Below are 26,903 nucleotides of genomic sequence, written 5' to 3' on the forward strand. Positions count from 1 at the left end.
GTTCGGGTTAGGGTCGGGTAATATCCAGTACCCATTTGGGTACCCATTAAACCCGAACATATAAACATATTTATAATATTTATCATTACTATAATGCAATTATCCCAAAATTATGATTATAATTTTGAATATTTCATTTAGTTTTATACCTAAATATCAAAAATAATCAAAATATCTAAAATATTTTGTCACATAAATCAAAGTTTAACTAAAATTATTTATATTTAATTAATTTTAATTGTATTTTTTCGGGTACCCGGTAGTTTGGTACTAATCAGGTTCTAAAATTTGTAACCCAAACCGACCCGAACCCGATAGTACCCAAACCGAACTGAACCCACATATCTAAAAATACCTAATAGGTTCTATATTTCTAAACTCGTTTAATCGAACCCGAATAGATAATACCCGAACCCAAACAGGTAATCTGAATGTCCAACCCTAAATATATTAAATCTTTTAAACTCTTACACACAAATTATATAGACATGTAAATATATATATATATATATATATATATATATTTTGCCTTTTTGGTATGGTAGAAATAAGGAAGACATAAAAATCATGAATAAATACGATTTTTACTAAATTAATTTTCTTTCTATATTCTGAATTTCTGATAAATACAGAAAAATCTAAGAAAAGAGAAAAATAACAACAAATTATAGATAACTAACACAATAATGGTGTGGTGAAGTGTTGGTAATAATAATATACACAAATTGTAATTCTTTATAGTTTTATACATTTTTTTTTGTAAATATATGTATGCATTGGAGAATTAAAAAGCAAACGAATTAGAGATAAGTACTAACACAACAACGGTGTGGTCAAGTGATCAGGTTGTTGATAATAATCATACGGCTGTTCATATGGTGGCTCTTGCTCGTGTTGTCCTTCTTCTCCTCCTCCATGTCCACCGGAGAGATCTTCAATTTCGAGAATCTCAACCCTTCGTTTCATCTTCTTTTGCAGTTTAACTGCAACATCCGATGGCCTAAACCGTCCGCAAATGATTACTTGACGTTCCTTTTTGCTGATCATGTGTGTATCAACTTCTTCATATATACAAAACAAAAGTATCCAAAACATGTATTAACATTCAAATTTTTTTCAATTATTTGTTTTTTCAGCTATTCAGCTTGAACTTAACTTCTTCTAATATACAATATTTCTTGGCTCATTTCATTCCACATATTATTTTATATAGCCAAAATATACCAACCTTTCATATTGATGATAATCCTCCTAGCTTTTCTACAACAAGCATTGCAATCCAAGTTAACCCTCATCACAACACAACATTGCCTCTGCATTTCACCCCCAAAACAAAACCAAAAACAACTTATAATAACAAAATCCAAAAAAAAAATTGTTAATAAGAAAAAAAAAAATAAACAAACCTTTTCCGACATGAGACAAAAGAACAATGTTGTATGATATGTTTGTGTGTTAAGAAAACACACAAAGATAACTTATAAATTGAGATTTTGGAATCTGATTCTCTAACTTAGGTAGAGCAGAGAAGATATATAACAAAACTGGTTTTGTTATGTTACCTAATGTCCATTGAGAAGCATCTAATAACATTGCTTTGTTTCTAGATGGTTTAATATAAACCGAAATTAAATTAAATTGACCCGGTTTAATAAATTAACCGGTTATTGAAATTCCAACATGGTTGATACAAATGTAGGTGAAGACGCTTAACGAACTTCGACCTCGTCTTCTCCGTCCACTTCACTCTCTCTAAATCTCTCTCTCTCTCAGATCTCTCTCTGTGATTCAACAATGGCGGTTTCTTCATCTTCGTTCTTATCAACAGCTTCACTAACCAATTCCAAATCCAACATTTCATTCGCTTCCTCAGTATCCCCATCCATCCGCAGCGTCGTCTTCCGCTCCTCGATTCCTCCGTCCTCTCACCGCCGTGTAATGACCGTCCGATCAAAGATTCGCGAAATTTTCATGCCGGCGTTATCATCAACCATGACGGAAGGCAAAATCGTGTCGTGGATCAAAACCGAAGGCGAGAAACTCGCCAAGGGAGAGAGTGTTGTGGTTGTTGAATCTGATAAAGCCGATATGGATGTTGAAACGTTCTACGACGGTTACCTCGCCGCAATCGTCGTCGGAGAAGGTGAGACAGCTCCGGTTGGTGCTGCGATTGGATTGTTAGCTGAGACTGAAGCTGAGATCGAAGAAGCTAAGACTAAAGCAGCTTCGAAATCTTCTTCTCCTTCTGCGGCGGAGGCTGTTGTTCCATCTCCTCCTCCCGTTACTTCATCTCCTGCTCCGGCGATCGCTCAACCTGCTCCGGTGACAGCTGTCGCGGATGGTCCGAGGAAGACTGTAGCGACTCCTTATGCTAAGAAGCTTGCTAAACAGCATAAGGTTGATATTGGATCCATTGCTGGAACTGGACCATTCGGTAGGGTTACAGCTACTGATGTAGAGACGGCGGCTGGAATTGCTCCGTCTAAATCCTCCGTGGCACCACCACCACCTCCTCCTCCTGCTGCAGCGGTGAATGAAAAAGCTACTACCACCAATTTGCCTCCTCTATTGCCTGATTCAAGCATTGTACCTTTCACAGCAATGCAATCTGCAGTATCGAAGAATATGATTGAGAGTCTCTCTGTTCCTACCTTCCGTGTTGGTTATCCTGTGAACACTGATGCTCTCGATGCACTATACGAGAAGGTGGGATTGAGTTGAATGAAACATGGAAACACATTGTTCTGTATGTTGTATTGTATGAAGCAAATGCTTAAATACTGCTTTTTGTTTACAGGTGAAACCAAAGGGTGTAACGATGACTGCTTTATTGGCTAAAGCTGCAGGGATGGCTCTGGCTCAGCATCCTGTGGTCAATGCAAGCTGCAAAGATGGGAAGAGTTTTAGTTACAATAGTAACATTAACGTTGCTGTGGCCGTTGCTATTAATGGCGGCTTGATTACGCCTGTTCTACAAGATGCAGATAAGGTAACCAAATGTAATGTAGTTCTCGGAAGGAAGTAGCTACTAGCTAGGTTGTGATTGAACAGTCTTAGGCTGCTTTGTTTCACTGAATGTGCGAGTCATGTTGTTTTTTTTTTTCTTTAATAGTTGGATTTGTACTTGTTATCCCAAAAATGGAAAGAGCTGGTAGGGAAAGCTAGAAGCAAGCAACTGCAACCCCATGAATACAACTCTGGTACTCTTCTTTACTTTTTAGATGATACACATGTGAAGTGTGTTTTAAGGATTTGTGATTAAGGATATATATATATATATATGTATGGAATGCAGGAACTTTCACTTTATCGAATCTCGGTATGTTTGGAGTGGATAGATTTGATGCTATTCTTCCGCCAGGACAGGTATATAAAATAAAACTAAATTTGCCTCTTTATGATCAGTGATTACAAGCTATATCTACTTATCTTGTTGTTCTCAAAAATCTCTAGGGTGCAATTATGGCTGTTGGAGCGTCGAAGCCAACTGTAGTTGCTGACAAGGATGGATTCTTCAGTGTGAAAAACAGAATGGTGGTAAGTTTGACTTTGACTTCACATGGAACAAAAACTGATTTGATCTTGATTAGGAACCTGCTTGATTGGTTTGGTGAACCTGCTTGATCGGTTTGGTGAACCTGCTTGATTGATTGGATTCTCATGAGCTATAGCTTTATTAGGGGAGCTTCTTTAAAGTAAGATTAAGTTTGGCTTTGTTTGGTTTGGCAGGTGAATGTGACTGCAGATCATCGCATTGTCTATGGAGCTGACTTGGCTGCTTTCTTACAAACCTTTGCAAAGATCATTGAAAATCCAGATAGTTTGACCTTATAAGACTCCCCACCGAACACGAAATGACTAAATCAGTTTCCAAATTTCCTAAGCCATTTTTTCTCAAGTAAAATTTTTAAATCTCCATTGTTCTTAGTATTGTTCTACTTCTTTTGGATCTTTTCTTTCAAGTGTGTGTTGTATTTTGGGTGTCCGGAATTATCATTTTGGGTTTTACATTACACAAATAATTTCTTGTTTAACTGTTCACCAGTCAGAGTCAGACCACAGTCAGACCACAGGCTCTATAGGAAAAGAGAATAGCGCCAGATGTGGCCCATTACCTGGCATCTCTGTAATGGGCCTTTTTGTCAATATAGTCCAAATGTTGACTTTTCCTCATGTAAGGCCTCATAGCTTGTATTAGAGCAAATATCTCAATTCTCAAATCCCAAATTAATAACTCGAGTTGAAGAAACATTGTGATTACTAGGGACCAAACATTGTGATTACTGTTTGAAACGTCTTACCAACTTCAGCTGCATAGCCTGCATATTAAACTACCGATTAGACATTTAATTTACCAATAATAAATCCCAGATTGTGTGATATGAACATATGATTCATCTCAGATTCTGATCTCTGAATGATACTTTCAAAGTTTTTTTTTTTAAATTAACAACAGCTAAACAAAGCATGAAGATGTCCACTAAAGATGAACAAATCCTTGAAAAAGGGAGCAAATAAACATATCTAAGCCATTTTACCCTACTAAACATTTGATATTTCTAATCCTACAAACTTAACAAAACATATCAGATCCTAAATACATGAAATAGAGAAAAGAAAAAAAAGAAGCGAGCCACCATTTCGCTACGGTTAAAAAAACGACTCCGAAATTACTCCGCCGGTAAAAACTCCGGCTGCCATGAAAACAAATCGCCGGAATCTAAACAAACATCGGAATATTCGAAAAGCCCATCACCAAGATCGCAAGTTCCGAAATCCGTGGTAACATGATCCTCAATTTCAAACCCAGATAACTCGGCGACCTCTGATGAATCTGACGAAACCCGTACCAACTCCGTCACCGTCTCCTCCGTATAAAGCGCCGGCGGTTGCGGAGGAGGTGGGGGCAAACCCAGCTCGTCGTCAGAAGCTTCAGAAAGATAACCAAGATCCGGCTGAGTCTCGGCAGAGCCTTGCTGCACCGTCGTCGTGATGTTCGACAACTCATCTTCGAAACTCTTCATGACTGAGTCAAGATCTTGAACCGTTGGGTCGTTCTCCGAGTCGTCAAACAAATCGTCTCTCAACCGCTTCACATCCGGCGAGACGTCAAGGCCTAACTCGTCTTCTCTGACTCGTTTCTTCCCGACCGAGTCAGCCCCAGTGAGCCTCTCCTCCATGACCATAAGCTTTACAAATTGTAGCAACCGGTACGGGTTACCGCTTTTGGTTTAGATGGTATGGTTTTAATGAGTGGCAATGTTGTAATTAACGTGAGACTATGGGTGCAGAATCGGGAAGAGGGGAAATTCGAGAATTTATAGTTGGAGACAAAGAGAAGAAGCGAAGGGTCGGTCGGTAAAGTGAGAGAGATAGCGCGTGTTCAAACGTATACATTGGCGCGTGGATGAACGATTCATTTGGGGATCACGGATCTCTGCCTTCTTTTTATATTTTTGTCCTTTTTCTGGTTTTTATTTTAATTTTTTAAAAGAAAAAAAATACAAAATGTTTTTGGTTTTTATTATTTATTTCAGATGTCGTTTTCTAAATTTTCTGAACCTTATAAAATTGAATCAGAGTCGAAGCCCAGTACGTTACGGCACAGATGCTCGATCAGTTAGGTTCGGCTAAGAGTCTCTGAGAACATATTCAATATTAAAAGAAAAAGAACAGTCTTGCCCAAAAAAAACTATAGTGTTAAATTGTAAGTACATTAGTTTCAACGAGATTTAAAATCTAAAAGTAATACTATTAGATTATTGAGAAAAATATCATTTAATCCATAAATTTTTAAATTTAAGTAAAAAAAAAGTCATGAACTTTTCCATATAACCCTATATGTATTTTAGGTTGGTCAATGATATTTAGTGTATTAAACAGTTAGTCAACAAAATTTGATGTATTAAATAGTTTTGCACCAAATTCATGATTTTTTACCTAAACTTAAGTAAATGTTCAAGTGTTAAATGAATTTATCCATTATAGACATTTTGTCCTCTCTTTCTCTTTTAATTTTCCACACATTACTAATTGTTAGGTAATTTATGTTTCCTTTTTATTAATTAATTTTCTGAGTTTATCACACAGATTAAGAAAAATTAATGTTAACTTTTTTTTTATGAGACAAAGGGAGATTAACCTCCCGTAAAATAAAACAAAGAACTAAAAGAAAACTACTACATAAGAACTCGTCTCGGAAGCGTAGTTCCAAGCTCATCTTCTCTGAGAATTCCAACTAAATCAGGCGGGACTGCAGCCAGGAAGTGAAAACCTGGTGACAAAGAAAGAGCAAGACCCGCCAAACCATCCGCTAATTGATTCGCCTCACGATAAGCATGTAACACTCGGACTGACCAGTCCTTTTTGAGAAAGCCATAGCACAATTGTACCAGGAAAGACAGGGGGTGTGAATCACTTATCCCTGTGTTTGAAAAACCAACCACCAATTCTGAGTTAACCTCTAGTTCCAGACACGGTACTCGTTGCTCCCATGCCATGTACAGCCCGTAGTAGACACCCCATAGCTCAGTCAATGGCGCCGAACATCTTCCAATATTCAGCACCAAGCCCCCGCACCAACGACCTGTTGCATCCCTTAACACTCCACCCGCAGTAGCTAAACCAGGATTGCCTTTCGAGGCTCCGTCTGTATTGAGACGCATCCAACCCTCCCTCGGACGCTTCCAACCAATGATGCTTCGACTCTAGCTTGTGTAGGATTTAGAGCCTTACTCCGATCATTTGCCACAGATACATCCCTCGCCAAATCTTTTAAGAATCTGACTCGGTCCCTACACTTTCCCACCTCTCCAAAGATATTACCACATCTCCATTTCCAACTCCACCACACTATTAAAGCAAACAACGTGCACCGTGGAACTCCATCCACTACCACCTCATTCGACAAGTTTGCATAAACCCATTCCAGCAATGATCCCGTAAAGAACAAACGTCTTCTTCGACGCGGAACTAGTCTCTCCCATACTCCGGATATAGCCGGACAATCCCTAAATATATGTATGATCGTCTCAAACCCTCCCTTACAGACCTGGAAAACAGACGAGTCACACAAATGTCTCCTCTGTCTTTCTACATTTGTCATCGGAACCTGATTAGTGACCAACCATAAGAATGTACGCACCCTCTCAAGCACCCGAATCCCCTATACTCGTTTGTAGAAAACTTCCATATTCGGCTTAGGAGAAGCATCCCTAGTCAGCATAGAATAAGCACATTTAACTGAGAATTTACCATCCATTGTACCACTCCAGGACACACGATCTATGGCCCCCGTAACATTATCCACCAAAAAAGCTGCTAGCTCCATTCTCACCAAGTCTGTGGTATAAGGAGATATCATCTCATACTTCCAACCTGACCCACTCTGCCATAAATCGCTTACCCGCAAAACCTCATAGTTGATAGGTAACATTCCAACCACGCCCTCCACCAGCGGTCTGTCTGCTAGCCATTTATCAGTCCAGAATTTAATCGAGTGACCATTTCCAATAACCCAACTAATTCCCTGAATAATCACATCCCGTAATCCCATGCCCACACTCCTTCATGTGGAGGACCAACTACTCTTCACTAAAAGCCAACTCCAGTTTTGAGCATCAGTCACCTTGTATTTGCAACGAAGAACACGTGCCCATAACCCTTCCTTATCATGTAAAAGACGCCATCCCACTTTGGCTATGAGAGCTCTGTTCATGTCTTTCGCCGTGCGGATTCCAAGGCCCCCTTCCCTTTTAGGCAAACACACCTTTTCTCCATAAAAAGGAACAAGACAGCTTATCCAAACAAGCAAAAACCGACTGAGGAAGCATGATCGTGCTCATTGAGTGAACAGGGATGGAGGACAACACCGCTTTTGTAAGCGTTAGCCGTCCCGCGAAACTGAGGACATGACTCTTCCACCCCGCCAACCGGGAGGAAACTCTCTCCATAAGTTTATTTATTCAACCGTTTGTGCAGAACTGGCATCCCCAAATATTTTCCCAGTTGCTTAGTGCATCCAATGCCACTCTCACTACTGATCAGTGTCTCTAACTCCCTCGATACATTATCAGTAAAGTAGATCTTTGACTTTTCTAAGCTTACTTTCTGACCCGAAGAACACAAAACTTCTCCAATACACTCTGAATCACTCGAATTTGATCCACTGACGCTTCCGCAAACAAAATTAGATCGTCAGCAAAACAAATGTGAGACAACTTCGGGCCACTCCGTGAGAGTTTAATAGGTTTCTAATCTTTTCTGACAACAACCCTATCAATCTGTTGACACAATCGCTCCATACAGAGAACAAACAGATATGGGGATAATGGATCTCCCTGTCTAAGCCCCCTCAGCGGTTTTAAAGGCTCTGTCTTTTCACCATTCCATAGCCAGTGCATCGAAGGTCCTGTGACACATCTCATGATCCATTTAATCCACATGTCAGAAAAACCTGCGGCATTAAGCATGTCCTCCAAAAAAATCCCACCTTATCCTATCATATGCCTTTTCAAGATCAAGTCTAAGCAACATCCAGCCATTGCGACCCTTCTTCCGTTTCATTGAATGCACAGCTTCCTGAACCACTATAATATTGTCGGTACTGAGCCTACCAGGTATAAAACTTGCTTGTGCAGGACCAATCAACTTCGTTATCACCTGCTTCAGTCGTCCTACCATAGTCTTGGTAATGGTCTTGAACAACACGTTACACAGACTGATGGGCCTGAATTGTGTAATCTTCTCCGGCTTTGCAACTTTAGGTATCAAAACCACCAAAGCATCATTTGTATCCTGAGGAAAATCCCCTGTTTGAAAGAAATCCAAAACAAAACTGACCACCGACTCCCCAACAATATCCCAACCTTGCTGATAAAAGACCGGTTGGTAACCATCTGGACCAGGCGCCTTAAATCTTCCCATCCCACGAACAGCTCTCTCAATCTCCATTACTGAAAAAGGTTTATTTAATCCTTCATGATCAGGAACTGATAGTGGTACAAACCCTTCTCTTGGTAAACCCGCTACAACCGCATCCACATCTTGTAAGGAGTATAACCGTTTGTAATATGACAGAGCCAGCATCTCCAACTCCTAAGCATCCGCCACCCATCTTCCATCATCATCTTGTAACAACTCAATACAGTTTCTTCTTCTCCGGATAATCGTTGAAGTGTGGAAAAACCGTGTGTTCCTGTCACCGCAAGTGAACCACTTCTCTCGTGATTTTTAGAACCAGATCATTTCTTCTTGTTCCAACACCAAGTCCAGTTCTTTGATCAAAACGTCCTCCCTCACCAGCAGCGCATCTGACGGAGCCGAGTCCAATAGACTTTGTACAACCTTGATCTCCTTACAAACTCTCTCCTTCCGCTGCATTACTTCCCCAAACACTTCCTTATTTCATCTATGCAAAAATATTTGTAACTGTTGAAGCGCCTCTGGAGTACTTAAATCCCTCCTCCATGACACCCTTAACAACTCTTTGAAGCCTTCATGCTTCATCCAAGCAGCTTCAAACCGAAATGGTCTTCTACTCGGATCTCTACGCATCTCATGAGAGAGTTGGACATAAACCGGGGCATGATCAGATGACAAAAGTGGGAGATGCGTAACACTAGCATCCTGCCATCGCAGCCTTGCCTGCGCACAACACAAAACTCTGTCCAGCCTTTTCGTCACAAAATTGCTCTCAACTCTCCCTCGTCCCTAAGTGAAAGCATTACCCTTAAACCCCATATCTATCAAGGAGGGCTCATTAATCCAATTCCCAAAGGCTAACGAATCCGAAGATAACCGACCATTGCCACCAGACCTCTCTTCTAGCCTCACAATCGTGTTAAAATCCCCACCAATGACAAGAGGTCCCACTACACCAGTTATCACTTCCCGCAATACACCCCACAGCCCACTTCTGCGGCTAACCGTTGGTGATGCATACACTACAATCAAATTCAACACCTCCTCTCCATTTACAATTCTCGCAAAAATAAATTGATCCGAAGATTGCACTACCTCCACTGCTCCAATACCCAAACGCCAGAGCAACCATAGCCCACCACTCTGGTCAGTCGCATCCACCCTAAAAGAGTTCTCGAACCCCAAACCTCTACAGATTCGAGCTGCTCGATCCTCTCCCGCGTGAGTTTCGAAAATTGCGAGAATATCAGTATTCCACTTCTTCAAAATGTAACAGATCGATCTCCAAAAACTGGGTTTATTCGCCCCCCCCCCCCCAACAATTCCATAAAAGAACATTCATCATCGTTAATCGCCAAACAAAAGGAACAAACAGGGAGAAATATTATTGACACCCCGTCTCCGAAGCCACCGACTCCACACGTCCATCCGGTACCTCCACCAAATCACCAACTTCAACAGTCCTAGCGGCTTCCATTTTCTCTCCGTCGCCATCAATCCCTTCTTCAGACACAAAGGATCCCCCGCTGGCTTTCTCACCTCCCGCAACAAAAAACCCTCCCGATCGACCAAGATTCTCAGGCTCCACTCTAAGCCTTTTCCCATTCAAGAACAAACCCCGATCTGCCTTAGCTGGACCAAATATTAACCCCCTTGCAGGCCGATTCCCTCTAATCTGCTTAGGCCTTACACCATTTAACTCATGGGCTTTCGAAGGCCCAACAGTCTTATCCCGTGAGCCCTCCCGAAAAACCCCTTTATTCTTCTCGAATTTTTTAGCAAGCATCACTACTTTGCCTTGCCCATTACTCCTCTATGCCCCTAATTGATTCAAGGTATCCTCATTTTCCTTATTCTCTTCACTTTTAACTACTTCTTTCCTTGAATCATGGGATGCCAAATCTACTTCTAACCTTCCAAAACTGTTGGCTAGGGGAATATTCCCGGATTTTGCTCCCCGAACCGGATCACGATGTCTCACTCCCGATCCCGATCCTCCTCCGGAACTCCCTGCCGCAAACACCACTCTATTCGTCGGAGCATACGATTTTCTTCCTCCTGATTTCACCAACGTGAAACCATCCACTGACTTACTCGCAACACCTCCATCCGATGAGTTTCGAGGGCTCAAGACTGCTTCTGTACTCGGGTGATTGACCACCATACTGCTCTCATGGGCTAACTTCGGACACCCGTGAACCAAATGTCCGTAAATTCCACAGCCAGAACAGATTTTCGTAAGTCCCTCATAGGAGACAAAATATCGTTCTCCATTCACCACCACTGTACCTTTAAGTGGTTTCTTTAGATTAAACTCCATACACACCCTAGCAAATCGAGCTCGCTCAAAACTCAGGGTTGTTAAATCCACCTTAAGAGGTTTTCCCAACCCCTCAACAATTGCCCACAAGATTCTCCTATGATAAAAGTTCACCGGTAAATGTGTGAGACGTACCCAAACTGGTGTCGTCACAATCTCGTCACGTAATGGGTCAAAATCAGGGGACCAATCTTGCATAAGAAGGCAACTACCGAAAGCTTTTCGTGCTCCTCCAGTAAGCGCTGCCATATACTCCTCCTCCATAGCAAAATGAATCATGAAGCACTGTCGAGGCAGATCCAGGACGGTCATCGCACCCACCGGCTTCCACAACTCTCTCAGTTTCCTGTTTAGGACCGCGACAGACACGTTACGCCCTAACACCCTCACAATGATACACCTCTTCCACAACCCATTCATGGCCTTCAACACTTCATCATCGACGGTTATGACTGGTTCCCCATCCTCACCTTGCGGAAACACCAGTGAAACCCGCTCCGTAACAAACTCTTCATCCAGCAAGTCCTCCGGGTTAATGCATGGTGGAGTAAAAAAACAAGTTATGTAATTGTATTTATAATAATCTAAACATGAAAATAAAATTGAAGTGAAACATTAGTTTCTAAGAAACATATACCATAAAGATTTATTATAAAATTTTACTTATAAGAAAGAAAATATTAATTACTTAACTTAACTTAACTTAGCTTAAAAATTTTGATCTAAAAAAAATACATTGTAAGGGGCACACTTTTTTTTGGGAAAACTATGAAAAAGAATTTCGAAAAAATAATCTATCTAAAAAAACAAAATCAATGGTCATGAAATATAAAAAAAATGATATGCAAGTCATTACAAAAAGTGGCATGTGATTTGTGTAGCATATCTCATAAAGTATATCATCAACTGGAGCTACAATTGTATAACATGATATAAAACATATATAACAAATATAACATATATTGTCAAATGCTTTTAACTCAAAACATTGGCAAAAACAACATATTTAAAGTACATTATGTTTCTTTTAGAAGACAAGGGGGTTGCATCACAAAATTAACATTTGTAAATAACATATGAGATTTTAGAAAAATATGTAGCTTGGATTAGTGAATAGATATTCATTGTGGGGTTTAAATGTTTCATCATTTAATCATTCTTGACTTAGTTTGAAATTCTATTATGGCAGATGATCCATTTGGACAACCTCATTGTAGCGACATAGCAGTAAAACTGTTCATGAAACTTTGTATATTCGTATTTAATTTAGGATATCGATATATTTAAATGGTCTCTACAATTAGGTCAATGATCGACATTGACGTTAGAACTTTTAAAATTATGTTTTCATGGGATATGAATATGGAATGAACTATTTTAAAGATAAAATGTCAGAAGATTGTCGATAATATTATTGCGACACTAGACAATATATGTTATATATAGATTAGTAAAATAAATATGACATTTATATAGATTTATCTTTTAATCTTCAAATTATATTCATATTCAATGATTCTTATTGATAAAAAATTTAACTAAAATCCCACGTAAAATCGCAAATAGATATAGTAAAGAAATATTATCTTAAAAAATATATGTTGTATATCACAGAGTAAAGTAAGTTATATATTTATACTCAAAAGTTGGAATAATTATATTTGAGCTCAACAATTTCTCTTGATAAGAAATATTTTAAATTAAAATTATGCGCGTGTGCGGGTACAAATTCTAGTTAATCTATAAAAACGGAGTGAATATAAACTTATAACTTATCTCAATAAAATATAGCATTATGGATTTTGTTTCACATATATATTCAACACTATAATGTTTTACAAACGTTTTGATAAAACATGTAAAAACCAGAAAAGGCAGTAAGTGTTTTTAGGAAAAAAAAAAAAACTTAAGCCTTCAAAACCATTAACATCTCATCATCTTCTTTTTAAAAAAGAACTAAGCTTTTTCAGAAATATTTTCAAATTAAACCATCTAAAATCAGTTCATCAAGCACATCGCTGATCTACATAGGAAAGAAATTTAAAAAAAAAGGTCAAACCGACAAAAAAATTATTGAAATCCTACATACCAAACAAAAAGAAAAACGTAAACTTAACTAATTTTTTAAAAAGACAGTAGAAAACGTTACAATATTAGAGAACAAAGAACATGTAGAATTGTACAACACATCACGGGAGAGTACATAAAGCAATATCAAGTACACAAAACTTCCCACCATAAATCTCCACGACCATCCTCAAGTCAAATATCATCGCCAAACCGTTCATCACCATTCACCAATCATAAATTATTTAATTGTTCGTTTCAGCTTCACCACTTACAAGCTTATTGTGACTATCATTTTTTTCTTATCAAACAATCTATAACATTTTTGTTTATTATTAATTTCGATGAACTTGGATGATCTTTCAAAATATAAACAGTCTCCAGAGTGCATATGTCAATATGACCGGGAGCTGAACGACCCTTAATGCTAAATGTTAAGAGTAACAAAAAAAAGTTTCAATATTAATTCAAAAGCTACTAATCAAAATGACTGCTTGTGAATGCTGGTTTTTTGGTTATGAAGAATTTGATAATTTAGAAAAATCAAACATATCTAAGCGTTTGCCTTAAAACTGAAATCTCGCGCATGGTAACTCTATTATTCAAACTCGAGCATCAGAATTATACAAACACGCTAGTTTATAATCAAGGTCATACTCTAGTGAATTCGATTGAAAACTATTTTTTGCCAACTTAAGTAAGATTATAACATTTCAATATATGTTGATTTTTAACTCAAGTAAAACATTGTAAAAATGATCTTTACCGATAGTTTGATACCTTTGCTGCAGAACATAAAGATTTTGTTTGGTAGTTCTCTCCTAGACACGTTTTTCGAGGAGCCGTAAGAGGAGTTTTCAAATGGCGTTTCTCCACCGGCAAAGCTTCTCCGGTGTTTCCCTCTCCTAATCGGCGGTACTCTCGTTCTGTTAGGGTCCTTTTCGTAGTTACCGGAGTTATTTCCGGCGTGTTTTTCCAGCATTCTCTCCGGTTTTTTCCGCTTCTAATAGCGTTTTTTCTGCTTCTCGGTTTTAATGGCTCGACTTTCTTCGATGATTTTGCTGCGCCATAACCCTTTGTTTCCGACGGATCTGCTTGCTTCTATCGGCCTGAAGTTTCCATCGGCGCTGGCCTCATTGTCGTTTCCTCCTTCTCCACCAGATCCCTCTCCGGCTCAAAGCCATGTAGCTCATATCGTCAAGTCACACCAGCTTCTCAGCCTCGTTGGCAGCAGAGTTGATTGCTCGCACTCCATTTCCATCTCAATCAACATGCCTCCTCTCCTGTTCCCCCAGGTATGCTCCTGTTCTTCGGTCTCTGGTTCTTCTACGTTGGAAAGTTCTTGGATGATCGTTGAGAGTGTGGCTCTGGCTTTGTGGAATTTGGATCTCGTTTTTACTCCTTTGATGAATTTGGATACCCGTGGATCCACATTTGTGCTTTCTTGTGGCACATTTATCGCCTTAGTGCGAATCTTTACTGCAGTATGCAGATTATACTTCAAATTGGCTGTGTTAGTAGCCGCTTTGTTGCAGATTGGAAAGAGATCTTTGCTCTCCTTCACCGTTCCAGATTATCTGGTTCACCGGGACTTTTACATCCCTCATCTCTCCTTTAAGGAGCTTATTATCCTCTCAAATACTTCACTTGGTTTTAGTGGTATTGTCACAGGGAGCATTGTTCTGAAGACTGTTCTACTTGAAGTAGAAGCGAGGTTTGTTGCTCAAGACTGTCCCCACTCAACTTTTGCAGACTGTTCGTCGTTGGTGTCTTTAGAGGCTTTGTTTCCTCCATTCAAGAACCAATCTACTTTGGTTGAGCTTGTTAGCTCTCATCTATCCCATTATCCATGGTTTGAGTTTGTTAGTTCTTATCTATCCTTTTATCTATGGTTTGAGCTTGTTAGCTCCCATCTATCCTTTCATTTATGTTTAGCTTCTGATTTTGTTATTGTTGTTGTTTTACCATTTGCTCAAGTGGTTTGGTTTGTTTGGGCTTTTGATAGCCATTTGTACCTTCTTTTTAAGGAGGAAAAACTCTTTTAATTTGAATGAAATCCTAGTTTGACCAAAAAAAATGATCTTTATTTAAAATAAAAAAAAAAAATGATCTTTACCAATCGAACCTGTATAATTTTATCGCTAAGACACATCTTGGCCACACATATAGACGCTGATTTCAATCTCCAAAGATGCATATGTTCTCAATATTTCTTTTGATCTAAAAATATGTTTTCAAACTTTGGCAAAACGTTTTTCTAATGAATATGCGAAGACTTTTCACAGTCACATGATAATAGAGCAGGTTTTAGTTGTGTCATAACGTCATTTTTTATGGATTAGGCCCATCAGTTTGGTTGCACTCAATTGAATGAACAAATATCAGAAGACTCGAATGTGATTCGAACTAATAAACACATTGACCGATTCTTTTTCAATAATTGATGTAAAAAAAAAAGTATTTCTTTTTGAACATTCATCTCTGACTTTTTAAACATTTATTCGGGTATGTTTTTGTAGCGAAATACCATCTTTTAGTATTTTTATTTGCTTAAATGAATGTTTAAATGAATCTTAAAGTAAGTATCCATAGTATAAACAGAAATGTACTATCCATTTTTGGTTTATTTTATTAGTAAGGAAATATACAGTTTTTCTGTTTGACTGGATAAATAAAAGTGGTTAAATACTTTTATCTTCGAAGAGATATCTGTAAAACTTTCTTGTTTGGAATTTTAGGAAAAAAAATCAACAAAAAAAGTTATGGAAGATAGTTATAATTATTTTTTTCTTTTTTGCCAAATAATTAAAAATTTTGGCAAAAAAAGTTATACTAAATAGTGATTTCATCAGTTTATATATTTAAAACACTAGAAACTTTTTCAGTTTGATGAACTATTAATTTCCCTACACACATGTTAAAATGGAAAAACAAATTAGTAAAAACAAAAAGAAGTTAAAGATATAAAATCAAGATTTACAACATTTTTTAAAAAAAATATACGAAAATATGTAACTCTAACGCCTCGGAACTTCAAATATTAAATATATTTTTTTTGCCAAACCAAACAATAAATATATGAAGTGATATTTTAAGGTCTAAAAGAAAAAAGTTAAAACATCAACTTCAGTTTAAAATTTTCGTAAAATTAATATTAAAATGGAGTTTTTCTTTTATGGAGAAAAAAAAGAAGTGCTATAATTCAAAAAAAAAAAAGTGCTAAAAACTCTGATAAACAAATTTTGTAATATTCTACCAAAAAAAACAAATTTTGTAATATATATGTTACGAATTAAAGAATTGAGAGGCGGTTCTGGTGCGCATCGCTATCACGTCTTCTCGTCTTCATTTAGCGCCACGATACTATCCATATAGATAAGTTTTATTAAAGTTTGTAGTTGTAGGTTAGATCTTATATTAAAACTTGCCAATTCATATAATAGCATTTTATCCTTAAACAGTTTTTGAACTAATTTTTATAACTAATTTCACTATTATAGCTTTGTATTATATCTTCGCTCTAATTTGATTGTCTTTAGCTTCATTTTCGAACTCGTTTTACTTCTTTCAATTTTCCTTCATTTTATGGCATGTTCGAAAGATTTATCTTCGTAGTGGAGAAGAAAAATACAAATCAAACATTTTTTCTCGATAATTTAAATCTCAGCCGACAGCGTGAGGCTTCTGCTGTGGCCATAGTACAAGGACATGTGTAGGGAACATGCCACGTGTCGGTAACGGAATCCTTTTCCCATCATCGCATCTCAGCCGTCTATTAAGTTCCTGCCAACTGAAGTCTTCGTCGCATTTGTCGTTGGATCACTATTCATTGTGTAACATGTATATAATCACTAATCTAATTACATATATCACACTAAATAACAAAAATATAATTAGTTTATATATTTACAAAAATTAGCTATATTTGTTAAAACTAGATAATTTTTTGCAACAAAAATTAAACCGACTTTTTTTTTCCAAGAAGTCTCGATATTTATATGAATAGATAATGATTTTTCGGTTACTGTCTAAATTATTCAAACTCAAAAATATTCGAACGGAATCCGATCCGAAATTTGAATACCCCGACGGCTCGACCTAACATATTTAGCTTAACTAAAAATGTTTACTTTTTTCTGTTGGAGTTTCGTATCCATTAATTACACTAATATTAGAGTCTGTAAACACATCAGCTTAACATGTTAAAATGCTTTTCAAGTTTCAACCAATGTATACGAGATTTATAGGATGTTCGGTATTCATGAAAACTATAATATCATTTGTCAAGTTTTACATATTTTGTATACAAGTTTAGAGCAACGGCCCTTTTTTTTTTGTGTGTGTAGACAAATTTGTAATTAAGTTTGGTATGCATCTTAATCGGGTGAACCGTGAACGTATATATACAATTTCAAAGTATTCATCAAATGTGACGTCGGCCAATGTTAGTCATCTTAAATTGTAATCCTTTTCAAAAGCTACTCATCACTTCATATATAAGTTAGATTCTGAACGTCGGTCGTAAATATGAGGTCGATCAAGAAAAAAAAATAGAAAAAAAAAATGGTTATAATTTCAGGAAACCAATTAATGTGTAGGGCGATAGATGTTAATCAAACAAATAGACAAAAAAAGGATCATATACACACATGTTATGGGATCTCTTCTTCGGCTGTGATGCAGAATACTCATATGTCGGTACACTTAGTATTTGTTAACTCTTGCATGTTTGTTTACATGAGTTGGATTACAATTACAATGCAACTTCTATAAATTAATTTTCTTTAAATTAACATTTATTATAAATTAATAAATTCTTTCGATTTTAAATTGAACCAATATAAAAATGATACATTTCAATAAAATAATAATTAAAAAAATATATATAAAAATATAATCTCATCAATATCATAAATTAATAATTAAATAATCTAATATATATAAAAAATTTAATAAAATATGACTCTATTTTTGTTTGATTATTATTTAATTTACATTCTTGTTAGAGTTCATCTCCAATTTTTTTCGTTAATGTCTTCTCAAATTTCATCTAAAATTGTAGAGAGTCTTAACTTTGATAATTGCGTTTTTAGTAACTGGTTCTAAAAGTATCGTACAATCTTTTTCGATTTCATCATTACCATGAAAGATAGAAAGATAGTACTAATAATTTCTTTTAAACTCTATACTTTTAATATGATAATTTCTTTTAAACTCTATACTTTTAATATTTATCATTTTTACTTAGATAATCTAGTACTTAGATAATCTAGTAATGTCATTATAAATTAAGAAAATTCTTTTCAAATGTGAATGAACCCCCACTAACTTAGATTGTATATATATAGCATGGTCAACTTGATTTTGTTTAGGTGATTTATTATGATTAGCATCTAAAGTTGTAACAATAAGGACTTTAGCACCCAAAAAAAGTAAAATTAACGAGAACCAAAAACGAAATATAATGGTTGTTTTTTTTTTTGAACAAAAACTAGATTTTCATTTACCATCAAACCAGGTACATAGATAGAGATTTTAAAATCCCAAACAATACAACAAAACAAAGTGAGATATTCTCCAATGCCATACAAAAGTAACAGAAAAAAGGTTTACAAAGGTTTCAAGAAAGCTATGAGGCAAAGGCTAGTAAGCACTTTGAGACATGTGAGGTCAAGGGTTGTCAAACAGTCTCCCACGAACAGGTCGACGGTAGACGCAATAGTCATAATCCAATAATGACGAGATGACGTTGATAAAGAGAGTATGGTTGTGACTCTCGTCGGCACAAGAACCGTTATATGAAATAGCGAAAAGGCCATACCACAGGTGATTATGGTAGCATAATCGGTTGAAACTTGTTTCAAAGACCAAACTAGTATCTTTGAATCATCAGTAACCTGAGTTGAAACTGCTTTGTAGAAGGCTGGGAGTTGAGGTATCTAGCTAGAATTGTCGGAAAGTGACTGAGGTCAGGCTATTGAAAATTTTGAATTTCGATCTGAATAGCCATGATTACTCCACAATTTGGGTGCATTGGAAGGTGGGAGCAGGATTCACATATGATGAGTGTGAAGCTAAAACATGGCAGGTGAGTTCTCTCTCCAATGGAACTATTGGCCATAGATATTAAGAAGTCCAGACAAGATTTGTATTCGACTTGACACAAAGAAATTAGGAACAGACCTGGGCATAGAGTCAGGAAGATTTTCCCTGCAATTGGTAGATTGAACATGATTTGGCTCAGTGAACATGGAGTATGAAAGCAGAGGATTGAGGAAGTTTCGGTAACCACCGGTCCTTGAGACTGGGGTCATAATGTCGTTATCCCTCAATTCATTGGTGTGGTTAGAAACTAGAAGCATAATTTCCAATTGCCTATAGCTTAGATGATAAGAATTTGTCGACGAATTTCTTTGAATCAGGGTTTGGAATTGCCATTCAGGGTCCTTATAATCAACATATCGAAAAAAACTTGCTAATGAGTTTGCAAAAGTTTAGAAAAGTGTGACCTAGTTTTACTGGTAGTGGGCTTAGCTTTTGATAAGCTTAATGGACCGAGAAAGAAAACAAAGCCCACCAGAAAATACCCTACTTTCTTGCTGGTTGACCAAGCTGGAGTGAGCGAGCGGCGGCAGCGGCTGTCCGGAGATGGGGAAGAGATTTGCAAGTAACATTGCAAGAGCCAACCATAAGTGCTGTAAAAGGTTGAAACGGAAATCTACAAGCACATATCCTATTTGGAAAGATGCCATGTTGCCCTGAAAAAGGAGGCGTTGTGTGCCGTCGACGTCTCTACCAGGCAGCTGTTGGTCCACATAGGAGCTTGCCTGCTAAACTCGGTGCCCAACAAGAGGCTTTCTCAGGGGTGAAAAGACACTACACTCGAAGTTTATGCATAGTGTCTAACTGTGGATCCGGTAACCTGGATGAAGCATGCAGAGAGAAGGGGATGGATTCACCGGTAAACACCTTCGCCTTTTATTACTGTCTATTGAAGTTTTGCCGGGATCTACGAAAATCAAGCGAATGAATAGAGGAGGTGAAACAAGAGAGAGCGTGGGAGAGAAAATCCCGACGCTGACGGCTAAAAGCAATGCCGACGTTGGAGAAAGTTAATGGGGAAGAAGCTTCGATATTAGTGACAAAGTGAGAATGAAGTTTTGTTTTTGTTTTTTACCTTTTCCTTTGACTTATACTATAACAAAATATAATGGTTATCTACTTATCTTTATCATTTATCAATACCTAATTATTATTATTCCAGTTTGTTTGCTCATGTTCTATATATAACACAACAGTATGGATTATGGACGGTCTTTGTGTAACTCAAACATTTGAATTGTAAATCTTTGTTTGGAATAACTTTTTTTTTAGGATACGACTGAAACAATCGTTTTTGAAGCAAACCAAATTTGTAATTTTATGGAATATATTCGGAAAATTAAAAAACACGGTGATAGAAACTAATCAATTATCCTCAGTTAAAATGGGATATTTATTTCTTGATTGTTTTATTTATAATAAAATAAGAGGAGAGTCACATGAATTTCTCAGCACAAGAAATAGAAAGAAATGTTTAAGATGATAAGAGGGTCATTTCTACTGTATGTGATTTAAATATGTAATGTACCTTAACAATATTAATTAAATGGCCATCTATTTGATTTTAGTTTCAAACTTTCAATGGTGATATTTCCTAATTTCTCACTCATATACCTCGATTTTTTGGTTTCTATTTTTTTTTTTATTTTTTTTTTTCTGAAACATCATGTTACTCTAGATGTAAAGCTGTGAAGCCATCATCACCATAACTACCAAAACCGAACTTGTACTATTGATCGTCCACGATAATTCTAGATGCAAAGCTGTGAAGCCATCACCATGTTACTCTAGAGCTGTTTTTCTTTTTTCTTAAACTCAGTCTGTTAACTTCATGTAATGTTTTTGCCAAGTTTTATTCAATACGTTTAGGTGAAATTAGTATAAGATGATTTCCCTGACCTTTTGAGTTTTGACCCAAAAACAAAAAAAAAATGGCTTCCCTGACCAAAAAAAGAGGTGATTGTGAGTGAAAAAATTAAGATAGAGCATACAATGATCGTTTGTTAAAATTAGTAAATCACTAACCCTACCTAAAAAATTGTCACCTAATCCAATTATCTAACAAAGGCCAACCCTATTACGTACGACTCTACTTCGTTTTCATCGCTCCATTCAATTGTTTTACGTTTCTTTAACCAAAATATATGTCAACACTCAACAATATAAAACAATCTCCAAACTAAGGAAGATTATAGATTTTTTTTTTTTTTCTAATTAATAAGTCTTGCTTGACTAGCAAAATAAGTCTTCAACTACTAAACTATTGTGATTAGACTTTCATTGTGTGTCTTAGAAAGATGTAGAAAATTTTAGCATATGTATATAAAACAAACCTTGACAAAAAAAAAAAAATGTATATAAAACAAAAGGAAAACATGTTAATCTGCTTTAATCATATCATATCGTGTTCACCTTGAAATGGATGGTTGTGATTAGATTCACAACTTGCACACACCAAAGAAAACTCAAAACTCATTTTCCTCTTGTGCGAAGTTTCTGTCCAACTTCATCTGTCAGTCGACGCATACATGGTCCACAACTTCAATATAACTATGCATTTTTATTTATTAGTATTTTCTTTTGGTATATATATCTTTATTAACAAATATGTTATTGGAGAATATAATTATAAGATGGCTCGACTTTGAGATCAGCAAAATATTGATGGTGTATGTGAATTTCTATTTTCAAAACTGATTCAATCAACGAAGAAAATTTGTTTAATTTTTTTGAAAAATATTACAACTGACCATGTATGAAAAATATTACAACTGAACTAAAATAAAGTATTTTTGTCTCATACGAACAAGAATAACATGGAAATTATTATATAGTTCACATATATTAAATAAATTCAATAACTTGTAAAAGGTTTTAAAGGATATAGTTTGTTTTTGAAATAAAGTTTATGATTTTATGTTTGTTTACCTTTTAATACATAGTATGCAATATTGAAGGTTATTATGATTTATAATAATTTATATAATTTTATAACCTAGTAGGCTAGTAGTGGTGATTATTTTTGCTAAGTGTTTGGGCTAAAATAAGAGTATATTACATAGGCCCAATGTCTAATTAGCCTGACTTTTTCTTAAAGCCCATTAACTCTAGATTCTTTTGGGAGCTCTGAGAAAGAATAAAAAAATATTAAAAACTAGTAAAACTTAGAGTATATATACTAGATGACAGAAAGAATTCATAAAATAACTATGATTCATGTACGACTGTCCCCTATACAGCTTAAAATTACATTCATCTCCTTCCGTCTCCTACAAACATAAGGGCTCCATCTGACCGAAACTCAATGATTATTTAATTTGAATTTTGCACGTTCTCTACTCTCACACGTTTCTCATTTATTATTCTAGTAATTTTCCATAAAGTATTCTATAATTTTTCCGAAACCCAAAAGTCTAGCAATCCTTATTAGGGTTTCCCAGCATCAAATAATAAAGAAATTAGATATTTATTACTTAGCTTTCTCTCCAACCCTACGATTTCACTTAACTCCGTTCTCTCGGCGGCCGTTCACGACAATATTTCTCACAGCAATAGCCGACTATATAGAGCTTTGTCCCCGTATTAACTGGTGAATCCATTTGACTCTTCTATATTTCTTGGTTAATTGATTTTCTATTCGTATTTTATATATTTAGATGGCAAATCTGGGTTTGCCATCACGAATGTTTGCTAAAGGATCCGAACCCATCGGCAAAAGGGTCCACTCGTACCGAGACCTCTCTATCATAAACGATATCTCCGCTGTCTTGGTCCCATCTGAACTCGAGATCATTAAATCCTCCCAGTTTGGGCAACTTTTTGCGGTTCTGGAGAGTGCCGCTTACTCTGGAAAACTCATTCATTTTCTATTGACGCGACAACTCGTGGTGAAGAAAGACTATGAAATATGGGTTATATACGGTGGGTTCCCGATTCGTTTTTCAATAGCTGAATTTGCAGCGGTCACCGGTTTAAGATGCGATAAGCTTCCTACGGACAAAGAGAAGAAGGGTAAACGGAAAACAGTTGTCGGCAAATATTGGTACAAGTACTTCGACAGGGCCGACGTATCGGCCGACTGGCTCGTAAGTAGACTAAAGAGGCATCTCGTCCCTGAGAGAGATAATCGGATCCGTTACGCCGTACTTGCTCTGCTGGACGGGGTCCTTTGCCCTACATCTGCGAAAAGAAAAATCGTGCCACTGCATGTTGACATGTCTGACAATCTGGAAGATTTTCTGAAGTATCCATGGGGGACAGAAGCTTTCAAACTTACGATGCATTCTATAAAGGCTAGGGGGCCCCAAAACTTGAAGAAGAAATCGACAACCGTCCAAGGATTCCCTTTAGTGCTTCCACTGGTACTTCTTCAAGCCGTTTCGCAAATTAAGGAATTGCAGTTTCTGGGTCCTAATGATGACAATGATTCCGATATGGAAGAACCAACATTCATTGAGCGCCTTTGGATATTGAAGTTGGATGTTGTTTGGAAAGTCGATGGTAAAGCAGCGGTAAGATCTCGATATCTTGGCCTTTACTATGCCTTTAGTTATTCAATCAGATTAGGTCTTCCACTCAATGGCATAATCTGTTTACGATTTTCGTAGTATCCCACTTAATTTTCTTATATTACATGTTTTACGATGAAAATGATATATTTTTTTAGTTTGCAAACATTTGTAAGACATCAGATTTCCTATAAAAACACAGGGTGCACGTGCCATGACACTTATTTTGCCTTCATATCTATATGATGTTAGAGTAACGTAACCGATTTGCAATTAGATCTGACTGCAGCTTAAGATAACTTTGATTGCCATATGACATGTTTTTTTCCCCTTGTGTAGTGTACAGTTGACTCTCTGCTAGGACTCCAATTGGGTCATGTCATTGAAGACACGCCAGACGAAGGGGTTGACAGACTAATGGATATGATCAACGACAACTGCAATTTTACGGATTCAATGTTTGTGTGTGGTAAGAACAGTGATGACCACAGGGTAGATAAGACCGACAGCAGTGACATTTGTAGCACAGACGCAACAAATTGCGAAGGTGTAGAAAGAGGAATACCAAATGAGCCCCAAACAGGATCCAAAGGGAAGCGGAAGGCCATTGATCACCTATCGGAGGGTCTGAAACAATATGTTGAAACAAAGGTTAAACGTTCTGAAAAACGTGTCATGACAGCCATAGCAGACTCAGAGGTTAGGATATCGGATATGATAACATTGGCTATCCAAAAAAATTCATCCGGGCATGTTGGTCATAAAGAAGACAAACCAGGCAAGGTAGATACGGCTTCTGATCTAGTACGAGTGCCTAACACATCTTCTTACCCGGTCGAGACTGTCCCAATAGTTTCCGCAACTGTGGGAAGCGGTATGCCTGTCCCAGGAACCGTTGGGAATTGTAGCAGTGCTAACCAGCACGCAAACATTCACGGAAATCATAAGGTACCGCACCTCTAAACATTGTTTTAAATTGACTGGAGACTATCTTACCGTTCATGCTTTTAATGTTTTCTTTTGCATTGTATAACAAGAGTACCCAACTATCTTACCGTTCATGCTTCCATGTCTACCACAAATATATATCTGTTTATTCCGTCCCCAACTAGAGTATATGTTTTGTAGTGGTTTAGTGTGTTTTTTAATAAATACATGTGTTAACAGCTTAAAACATTTGTTTTTATATAATCGCATGCGTTTCCGTTAAAATACGAAACTATTCGTACGATTATTTTGAAAAATGCTGTTACCGCCACTGTGTACCACTTCGTTTGTTTGTAGGTGGCTTACTCAATGAACGCATGTTTACTTTACGAACAGGGTTCTACAGCAGCAACTGGACATATGGTTACTGATGTTGACAGACTTCATGATGAATCCAAGGCTGACACTTTCCCTCCAAACAAAGGCTACGAAGGCTACAAACTTCCTGATGAATCCAAGGCTACCAAAGCATCCACGGCTGACACTTTGCCTCCAACCAAAGTGTTCCTTCATGAAAATCCACCGGTATGAATTATTTTTGATGTAGCTTGGCTGGTATGTTACCTATGTTGTTTGTTGTAAAATGGATGCTTCATGGTTTAGTAGGATTGTTCATATATGATTATATTTCTTCATGTACTGCCTTTTTTAGTTCTATTTGAATGGCCTTTAAAATCATATTTGTTAGAAAAGTAATTTCCCGTTCCGGAGGAAACTTTATTCCTCGATTTGCGATAAGCTTGGCAGTACTACTGCGACCATGTGTTTTATTTAAAGACAATGTTATTTTATTTTGTTACTATGTTCATATCGCAAACACATGTTTTTATTAAATGTTCTTTGTAGTACTCGACGTCTTCTTTGGTAATTCTAGAAGTTATACGCATTCTTATTAAAATTGAAAGTAGTGCACGCATTTTATTGAAATTGAAAGGTTTTGGATTATATAGTTACATAGGCCGTTTTCGTTTTGAAACATGCGTAGGATTTAAAACATAAAGAGTTAGCAGCGACGGCAAAACTCTTTCGTGCACCAGAAAATGTAGCATTCCTCACAGCGGTTGTAGATATTGTGGAATTCAGAACAATCAGGGACCGCACAGTTCCAGGTTCGTGCGTAAGCGGTTCCACGCGTTACCTGCATTCTTTCTAGTTTTCCAAATACTGTGTCTCCCATCCCCAGAACAGTGGGCTAGGGCATGCCCATCAATTGGTCCGTGAAGAACTCACCTACGTCTGCTCCCCACCACACGCAGCCAACATCGCCATGACGAAAACGGCCTCAGGGACTCTGTTCACCGCCTTGAACATGTGTTTTTTTCGCTAAAGTCAAATCTTTTTCCCAGCAAGCTAGACGTAATCCTTCTAGGTAGTGTGCCTCCGGTATTTTGTCGGCCAAAGCTCTCTCGAACTGATTCCTGAACATGCCATTTTTAGTCATCTGTGATGAATGATCTAAAAACTGCCGCATTATCCCTCTCCACATGATTTCTCCCATTTTTGTGGTTGTGATAGTGTCTCCTCAAATATGAATTTATAGTAGTTTTATGCGGAACCCTCCATTTATGTTAAAAGTGGGTAGGAAGTTGGTCAGTGGCAATTCTTCAATAAATACTCACCAAACCTCAACCAAAATAATTTAATAACTCCAACCATAAGGTTTCTATGAGACTCATCTAGCCTCCTATCTTTTGCAATAGTATTGAACGTTTCCACATATATTTTAAACACTCGTGTTTTCATTTAATAGCATGGGTTCTACATAAAATAAGGGGGATAAGAGCAATATGTTACATACGGAAACAACAAAAAACTGAAAATAAAAAATGCGCCATTGGCTGCTTGTGGTAGGTTCTTTAACACATTAAGATTCCAGTACCCCATTTGCCACCATAAAGGTCAGTATCTCCATGCTAATATATACAAGATAGCAAGAACCCTCCACTTAATTTTCCCATACGTTGATGGACTTCCCCTACCGAATAAAACCCATTGCT

The 26,903-nt window shown here is 37.0% G+C and overlaps 5 protein-coding genes and 1 long non-coding RNA gene across 7 annotated transcripts; 2 read left to right on the forward strand and 4 right to left on the reverse strand.

Moving 5' to 3' along the window:
* Nucleotides 1-687: 687 nt before the first annotated feature.
* On the reverse strand, nt 688-1,507 carry LOC104779784 (uncharacterized). Of its 2 annotated transcripts, none has more exons than XM_010504168.2 (3): nt 1,407-1,507; nt 1,229-1,313; nt 688-1,061 (listed from the first exon to the last, which is right to left on the reverse strand). In XM_010504168.2, exons 1-3 carry the CDS (start codon nt 1,416-1,418, stop codon nt 814-816), a joined length of 345 nt encoding a protein of 114 aa, XP_010502470.1. In that variant the 5' UTR covers nt 1,419-1,507; the 3' UTR covers nt 688-813. The 2 variants fall into 2 exon arrangements, with proteins under 2 accessions (XP_010502470.1, XP_010502471.1); XM_010504169.2 differs by having other exon boundaries at nt 688-1,058; nt 1,407-1,495.
* Nucleotides 1,508-1,560: 53 nt separating this feature from the next.
* LOC104779786 (dihydrolipoyllysine-residue acetyltransferase component 4 of pyruvate dehydrogenase complex, chloroplastic) lies at nt 1,561-4,034 on the forward strand. Its single transcript, XM_010504170.3, has 6 exons — nt 1,561-2,706; nt 2,798-2,989; nt 3,113-3,200; nt 3,296-3,366; nt 3,454-3,537; nt 3,730-4,034. Exons 1-6 carry the CDS (start codon nt 1,795-1,797, stop codon nt 3,832-3,834), a joined length of 1,452 nt encoding a protein of 483 aa, XP_010502472.1. The 5' UTR covers nt 1,561-1,794; the 3' UTR covers nt 3,835-4,034.
* A 384-nt stretch (nt 4,035-4,418) lies between these two features.
* Nucleotides 4,419-5,326, reverse strand: LOC104779787 (uncharacterized). The gene has a single exon (XM_010504171.2). It carries the CDS (start codon nt 5,184-5,186, stop codon nt 4,671-4,673), a length of 516 nt encoding a protein of 171 aa, XP_010502473.2. The 5' UTR covers nt 5,187-5,326; the 3' UTR covers nt 4,419-4,670.
* A 5,409-nt stretch (nt 5,327-10,735) lies between these two features.
* On the reverse strand, nt 10,736-11,662 carry LOC147945321 (uncharacterized). Its single transcript, XM_087509199.1, has one exon. The coding sequence runs from the start codon at nt 11,660-11,662 to the stop codon at nt 10,736-10,738; it is 927 nt and encodes a 308-aa protein (XP_087365325.1).
* A 2,210-nt stretch (nt 11,663-13,872) lies between these two features.
* Nucleotides 13,873-15,415, forward strand: LOC147945322 (uncharacterized). The gene is made up of 2 exons (XM_087509859.1): nt 13,873-14,006; nt 14,101-15,415. Exon 2 carries the CDS (start codon nt 14,344-14,346, stop codon nt 15,352-15,354), a length of 1,011 nt encoding a protein of 336 aa, XP_087365985.1. The 5' UTR covers nt 13,873-14,006; nt 14,101-14,343; the 3' UTR covers nt 15,355-15,415.
* Nucleotides 15,416-18,811: 3,396 nt separating this feature from the next.
* On the reverse strand, nt 18,812-20,463 carry LOC147945323 (uncharacterized). Its single transcript, XR_015596530.1, has 2 exons — nt 19,819-20,463; nt 18,812-19,519 (listed from the first exon to the last, which is right to left on the reverse strand). It is a non-coding gene; the product is annotated as an uncharacterized LOC147945323 (long non-coding RNA).
* Between the last annotated feature and the right edge of the window lie 6,440 nt (nt 20,464-26,903).

This window comes from Camelina sativa, chromosome 4, assembly GCF_030686135.1.
Source record: "Camelina sativa cultivar CO46 ecotype springtype chromosome 4, ASM3068613v1".
NCBI lineage: Eukaryota > Viridiplantae > Streptophyta > Magnoliopsida > Brassicales > Brassicaceae > Camelina > Camelina sativa.